This window comes from Lindgomyces ingoldianus (assembly GCF_010093535.1).
Source record: "Lindgomyces ingoldianus strain ATCC 200398 unplaced genomic scaffold BDR25scaffold_23, whole genome shotgun sequence".
NCBI classification, from domain to species: Eukaryota; Fungi; Ascomycota; class Dothideomycetes; order Pleosporales; family Lindgomycetaceae; genus Lindgomyces; species Lindgomyces ingoldianus.
In genome coordinates this window covers 931,180-938,309 of record NW_022985184.1, presented here as the reverse complement: position 1 = coordinate 938,309, position 7,130 = coordinate 931,180, and the positions used below count along the sequence as shown (strand labels likewise).

The 7,130-nt window shown below is 48.9% G+C and overlaps 3 protein-coding genes across 3 annotated transcripts; 1 reads left to right on the top strand and 2 right to left on the bottom strand.

The window, feature by feature from the left end:
• Nucleotides 1-877: 877 nt before the first annotated feature.
• BDR25DRAFT_230843 (uncharacterized protein) lies at nt 878-1,156 on the bottom strand (the record flags this gene model as incomplete). Its single annotated transcript, XM_033685358.1, has 1 exon — nt 878-1,156. A coding segment is annotated over one exon (279 nt), but the record flags the coding sequence as incomplete, so codon positions are not given.
• Nucleotides 1,157-1,819: 663 nt separating this feature from the next.
• On the bottom strand, nt 1,820-6,284 carry BDR25DRAFT_357301 (uncharacterized protein; the record flags this gene model as incomplete). Its single annotated transcript, XM_033695788.1, has 9 exons — nt 1,820-1,955; nt 1,998-2,084; nt 2,112-2,209; nt 2,252-2,355; nt 2,412-2,475; nt 2,500-2,581; nt 2,662-2,685; nt 2,742-2,944; nt 2,997-6,284. The coding sequence occupies 9 exons, from the start codon at nt 6,282-6,284 to the stop codon at nt 1,820-1,822; spliced, it is 4,086 nt and encodes a 1,361-aa protein (XP_033545792.1).
• A 159-nt stretch (nt 6,285-6,443) lies between these two features.
• BDR25DRAFT_315881 (uncharacterized protein) lies at nt 6,444-7,037 on the top strand (the record flags this gene model as incomplete). The annotated part of the gene is made up of 2 exons (XM_033691558.1): nt 6,444-6,829; nt 6,899-7,037. 2 exons carry the CDS (start codon nt 6,444-6,446, stop codon nt 7,035-7,037), a joined length of 525 nt encoding a protein of 174 aa, XP_033545791.1.
• Nucleotides 7,038-7,130: the final 93 nt, after the last annotated feature.

The following is a 7,130-nucleotide window of genomic DNA, read 5'->3' as shown; positions in this document are numbered from 1 at the left end:
CATGAGGATCGTTACAGCTAAACTAGCTTTAAATTACTTTAGAATTCTTATAAAAAGCTCTTTTATAGTTATACTTACACTTAAATTTTACTTTAAGCTTTAAATAACACTTAATAAACATACTAAGCTAGTTTATACTAATATAGCCTAGATTATACTTAGTGTAAGGCCGGGATGGCGCTTACGTGTAAGGCCGAGATGGTGCTTACGTGCGACGGGTATATATACTATTCTGTACGCAATAATTAACGTTGGTTAATTATTCGCACCTTTTTGGTTGTATTGGCGTAGTGGTACAGAGCTCCGTCCTTACACTTAGTGTGTAAAGAATTAGCTATATTAGCTATAGCTGCTAGCTAAAAAGAAAATCTTAATATATCTAGCTTAAGTATATACTTAATAATTACTTACTTTTTATTATTATCTAGCTTTTATAAGTTTACTATAGGCTTAGCTTATAAAAGCTATTTAGTATATTAGTAATTTATTATTTTTTACAAGACTTTATACATAGCTATAGCATGTTACTTAAAAAGTATTATATTTTATTTAAAAGCTTAAAGTGTAAGCTATATCTAATATTCTTTTAATATATCTAAGTAGTGTTATTAGAAATGTATTAGTGTAAAAAAAGTAGTTTAGTGTAGTCTTAGTAAAAGTAAGCAACTTAAGTGTGTAAGTAACTTGCGAGCTTATAATTTTGCGACTCGGTATTGTAATATATAAGATTTACTTGTTACACAGACATCCTTCATTCATACTTAGAACAAGCTACAAACTAGTCGCTACGTTCTGTTAAAAGTCACACACCAAGCCAAGTTAACGCAAGGCATGTTAGTCCACGATTTCCATTCCCCTCATACTAAACATACAGTCATTACTTTATCCAAGGTGCCTTATCCTCACCCACAATAAAGTCCCTCCCGATGGGCCTCCACATCAACCAACCAGTTAAATCATCATTCTGCAACTCCTTCCACCTCGGACTAGGATCCTCAACCTCCACATCTGGTGGGATCAATTCAATAGGACCAAAACCACATTTTTCATACGCCCCTCTCGCAGACGGCAAAGAGCTGATCACCGTCTCGATACCGAGTTCATCGGCTTTGGCCGTTCCCCAGCGGATCAGCATGCGGCCTGCTCCGCGATGTCGGTGTTCCTGGGCGACGACTAGAGAGAGGAGATCTGGGGTATGTTAGAAACCTGCCTAACTGGAGCTGTTACGCACACATACCCATATGCGCCCTTGGAACCCTCGCACTTAGAAAACCCCACAACCCATCAATGAACCTCTCTGCGAACTTCCTCTCCACACTCCCCTCCGGATGCCAATGTGCTACCGTACCTCCACCTCCCTCGCCACCACCTTCTGTCTTCTCCTCCTTCATCTCATTAACTGCCCAAATCGCCGTCCCAATTACACCACCGTGCTTCCCAGCCGTCGCCTCTGTATCCACAACCTTAAGCCACCATTTCTTCTCCGGATCATGTGTCCGAAAGATTTTCCGTGTCCGACCTCTCCGGTCTACAATAGCGTCTTCACGGTTGGGGATGTTGGGGCGAAAGTGCTTGAGTTGGGGGTTGTATGGTACTTGCCAGGCGTCATAGTCCATGGCGCAGATATCGTCGAAGTCGGCTTCGTCCTGGACAACAGAGACGATGAGTGGCATGGCTAGGTTGATTAGAGGTATTTAGGTAGACCTGGTACTATCTAGAGGTAATGAGAAAGGATAGGGAGAGTTTTGCAGTTCACTGTTTCTCCCGAAATTATGCGCAAGAGAGTGTGATGTGTAGCGTTTGTGTGGAGTGTGTGAATCTAACGGAAGAAAGTATCAACACTTGGATAACACCACATCTTAAATACCCGTAGCTTCAGCTCCAGATTTGGCCCCATCTTCCATTTTCGCTTACGAGCTTGAAGCTCTGAACTACATTTGAATAGTTGTTCGGACCTCGCAACCTCCTCCCTACATAGGCAGTTACTTTAAACGGACGAACCTAGGAAGGAACGCACTTGCATGACCCCGCAATCCTCGAAGACGCCACCAACCAGAGCCCATATCGAGGTGTTAGGGTTAGCGCTAATCCCTGTGGATGTCTTGTATTACCGAATTTCCATCGCTTGTCGCGCAACGAAGTGCACGAGCCTTGTCAATATTAGGGACGGAGTTGAAGGATCGAGTTGTAGTGAATGCTTCTCACATCGCTACAAAACCTTAACATGATATCGAGTATCTACAGTTAGTACCGGATTCAGATTTAGGAGCGCTATCGAGATGAGCGAAGTCTTCATGACTGGGGAGTTGTGTGCCAGGCCTTGGTGGTGTGTTTGGAGGTAGGCAGCCAGTGCCACTCGAAGAGACGCGGAAGACATTCAGTATTAATATTTCTCACGAAAAGCGTTGCACAAATAAGTCCGACATAAACAAAGTAAGCAGAAAGAATTGAAACCCTGCCAAATATTGTGAATTTCTATGGGTTCAGTTGTCTGCCAACATGATAGCAGTTTTTCGACCAAGGTGCCAACGACGGTGAATGCTCAGAGAAGCCTCTTCTCATGATAGCTTGGATTCGCATTCTGCCGAAGCATCCATGTTACAGGATTCCGATTTCCAGGAAAGTGCCACGGTGTTAAAGCCATTACTATGTCAGCCGAACCTATCGACTACGATGCCATCATGCCTCCACTGCAGTCATCTCTCTACATACGCCTATGTCTACATGTACGCCATCGCCACGCCATGCCATTTTTCATCATCATCAATACTTGTTCTAACTTCCCAGGTTCCAAACCTACTACTTCCACTCCATATGCACGCTGAAATGCGAATCTCAGACTCCGGACAAGGAGACTCTGAGAAAGTAGTGCCATAGCACTATGCCAGACGACCGAAAAAGGCGGATGAAAGAAAACCTTATCTGATGGAAATGACCTAGATATCTAGGCAAGGAAATCGACAAAGAAAATAAAAATCAATCTAAGACTTCTTAACATCGCCCCATCTCAGCTTGCCAAATCCCCGTCGTCCAGAACTCGGCCCCGCCGTACTAGCTGCCTCTTGCTCCGCAGCTGCAGCAGCCGCTCGCTCGTCCTTGGTCGGGATACGCGGTTGCTCTGCGAACCTGATACCGGGCGCTCTTGGCCTTTCCCCTTGGGGCTGAGGTTGTTGTTCTCTATTCCGTTGCGGCGAGCCGTGGCTGTGGCCATGGTGTGTTCCACGTCCAGTCTCAAGCGGGTCTCCACCTTCCTCTTCTTCGGATTCGGAGTCGGGAGAGTCGTCTTGGCCAATGCCGAGAGCACCCAGGCGACGTTTTCGTTCTGCCGCTGTCTCCCCTTCGTCCATGTGACTTTTTGGCGCGTGACTGGGAGGAATGGCAGTTCGATCTGGGGATGAGGACCCTTGAATAGCAGCGAGACGACGACGCTGGGCTGCAGTCTCAGACTTGTGAGAGTGGTCGAGGGTATAATTAGCGAGGTCGTCTCGGACGGAATGGAACGGGATGTCTTCTCCATCGCTGCCGACCAATGTCATTCCCTCAGGCCCACACTTTCTACCCTCTTCTTTAGCGTCTGGAGACTCGATCTTTTGGAGCTGGGCTTCGCCCTCTTCGCCGAGAACAGGAGGAATCTTGGTGGAGGAAACAGCTCGTTTGCGGGCAACGTGGTCCTTCGCATCTTGCCTCGCATCTCTCTTTACGCCCTCAGGAACATCGCTATCCTCAACAAGCTTGGCTCGAGCCTTTGGATCCAGGTTCTGCATCTGTTGGATGAACTCCGCTTTACTCATTCTCCGCCCACCAGCGGTAACAGTGAAGCGAATACGGTCATCATCGTCGTCTTTCTCATCCCCTGACGCTGGCTTCCTCTTCTTTGCATCTGGAGACGCACCTGAAGTACCTGATGGCCCCGACTCTTCAGGGCCTTGGAGGTGATTTGGAATTCCGACATAAGTACCCATCTTGCGAAGGCTCTGCATGGCACGACCCCCAGTTTCAGCCATGGAAGATTTACGATCGATTCCAGGGCGGTCTTTGGAAGGGGCTGGAATGTCGTACTTCTTAAGAACTTCTCCATCCTCGTCCTCGACGATGATGGTGTTACCAAACTGATACGCAAGAGCTGGACCGCGCTTTTGCACCGGCTTATGTGCTCTGGGCGGTGGAGTAGGTTCTTCATCTTCTCCACGACGGCCGGCGCGGCCCGAGAAACTCTCCATCCGTTTACGCATATGTTGGAAGCGACCTGGATGTTCCACACCTTCCTTGATGGCTTCGACGGCCTTGCTAGGCGCCTCCTCGATTGCTCCGCCATGTTCGGTTTGCGCAACACCATGGCGCACATTGTTCTCGGTCATCAACCGACGAGCTTCGGCCTTGTCTTGCTGGCTTCGTTTCTTTTCGGACTCTTCATTGCAGCTCTCCCTAATGCCCAAGACGTTGCCTTCTTCGTCTTCGATGACAGTCTTGTCGCCCTCCTGGTACATCTCCTCTTCGTCCTCCTGAGAACCCTGCCGTTGCACCTTTTCCTTCACCAAAGAACTCTCGGGAGATTCGTCACTGGGTACAGCTAGGGTGTCAGAATCTTGCATGGGTGAGTTAGCCTCTGTTGGCTCCGTGTTAGAGTACCTGGCACTGGCGGGCGCGATGGCAGATTGAGAGATAGGTCCACCAGGACCTCGGCCAGCGTCCCACTTCCTGCGTCGAGCGGAGGAGCGGATAGAGCTTGCTCGGCTGGAGGTGTCTTCTTCCTTTTGACGTTTGAGGAACTGGCCTGTAATACCAACTGGAGGAAGTAGACCCGGACCAGATAGTTCCGTCTTCTCGTCCATTGACGACTCCGAAGGACGTCGCAGAGACATGGAAGATTTTGACCGAGACTGTATTCGGGGAAGGCGTTCCATCCAACTCGGCCCCTCCTCGGGTCCTTGCGTATACGATAGAGATATAGTGAGAGTGTTGATGTGCTTGCCGAGAGTGAATACCGCTATTGAACTACCGTGAACAATGATGCTGCAGATGACCAAAAAAGTCGTTATTGGCCAAATGAGTTCAATGATATTGAGATGTTCAAACCCCTCTTCCGGTAACTCGGCTAGCGGAGTCGTACTCTCAGTCTCTAACTCTGCTCTTGCTAAGATTGCCACAAAGATGCCACCGACGCCAATTGGCCCAAAGTGCCCGGCAAACAAAGCTTCGCGCCAAGTCTTCACATCCGGTAGAATTGGCTTGAGCATCAACATGATCGGAATGCGGCGGAATAAGAGGACCAAAATTCCGAGGACGACAAGACGCCACGGAGTGGTTCCAATGATGTCTGGGGCATTGTACTGCTCCCAGGGAATAATGGTGCCGAAATAGACAAAAAATGCCAAATTGATCAACAAGTCGATGACGTTGGAAACGTGAGATTCCTCGGTCTTCTCAAGGAACCACCCGTCGTTCGAAAAGCCAACTCCACAAGCGAATCCAACCAACAAATCGTCCATTCCGAGAATACTCCCTGACCCAGCACAGAAGAGCGCGAGAACAAAGTAGAATACAAGGAAGCTCTCTCGATCGATGAGGTCGCGTTCGTGCGCGTAACGAATAGCGCGGCGAGCGATATAGCCAATCATGACTCCATAGAAAGCGCCAAAGACACATTCATAGAGAATGGACACGCAAAACCAGTGAAGAGCGACCTCGTTGACGTGTGGGCGGTAGCGAATGAGGTAAATAGCAAGATAAATGAACGGGAATGCCATGCCATCATTACAACCAGACTCAGCCGAGAGTAGATCTCGAAGATGCTTCGGAACACGCTTTGCGAACTTGCCCTTTCCGACAACGGATGAGGCCAGGACTGGGTCAGTAGCGGTGACGCAGGCAGCGACACAGAGGGAGTCCAGCCAGTTGAGATGGGAGCCAAACATCCACCAGATGAACAAACTCGTGATGAGCCACCCGAAGGTCATGACCGGTATGAGAAGGAGCGAAACCGATTTCCAGTGCTTCTCCATGTACGCCCGGGGTAATTCAACTCCAACGGCGAAACATTGCACGACTAAGACGATTCTGGAGAATTCTAGAGTGATGAGGTCCGTATTGCCCCATTCAATCGGATTGATGAGGTCAGCAGCATGTGGCCCAAAGATGATGCCACAGATCGTAGCAACAGTGGCTTCGCCTATGTACAGACGCTCCTTGATGATAGAGGAGCACAGCATAAACAGACTTGTGAAGCCACCCAGAATGATGTACACCAGGTGTGGTTTGGTGATGGAGAGGTGATCCCAGGCCATGACGGCGTGATTTCAAGCCCCCAAGATGCGGAAAAGAGTGTATGGTGTGGCTATGTGGGAAGGATATAGCGGTCGGGACCTCGAAGTAGAAAAGCTGGTCGTGCAATGCGCGGCATGTATGTAGAGTCGCGCCCAGTCGCCGCTCCCTAAACTGCCCCGATGGGCTGTCTAAATGATGGTATGCGCAAGCGTGTGGGGAAGGTGCAATCTGAAGTTGTGTGCCGGACGTCTGGGGGTGATCGTGGTGAGTGGCGATCGTCAAAGGCGAAGAGAGCACCAGGAGTTGGGGAAGAAAAATTGGCTGAGCTTACAAAGCCTAAGTCACGTCTTCTGGATTCTTGGGAAAGCTTGGGACCGAAGGCTCAGCGTGCGAAGAATTGGTGGATGGCTCGGAGCTTGGTCAGAACCTTGGAAGGATCAGAGAGTGCTCAAAGCCGTGGCACGATGCTTGTGGCCAAATGCCAATTCTTCACTCAATTGTACTCCAATGGGAGCTGTGATCTCTCACAGAGTGGTTTTAAACCCCACGCTGCCCTCGCCGAAAGGTATTTGTAGGAATGGTGAGGAGAAGCATGTCGCGGCGGGCTTGCCAGTATTTAATACAAAGGTACTAGTGCAAGATTATCGTGCCTTGGGTCCTTGGCTTGCGTCGATGTTCTTGATTCGCCGCCAATATCCGGCGAATCACAGATTGCCTGCAAAGACCCCAAGAACGTTATCAGCACCGCTGCTCTGTTGAACACCTATGATTGAAGGCGTCGGACGAGCTGAAATGAATTTAAGACAGTGTGGGAATTTGGTTCCTTGGAATCAAAATTAAATGGAAAAGCAACTCGAAGCGCATCG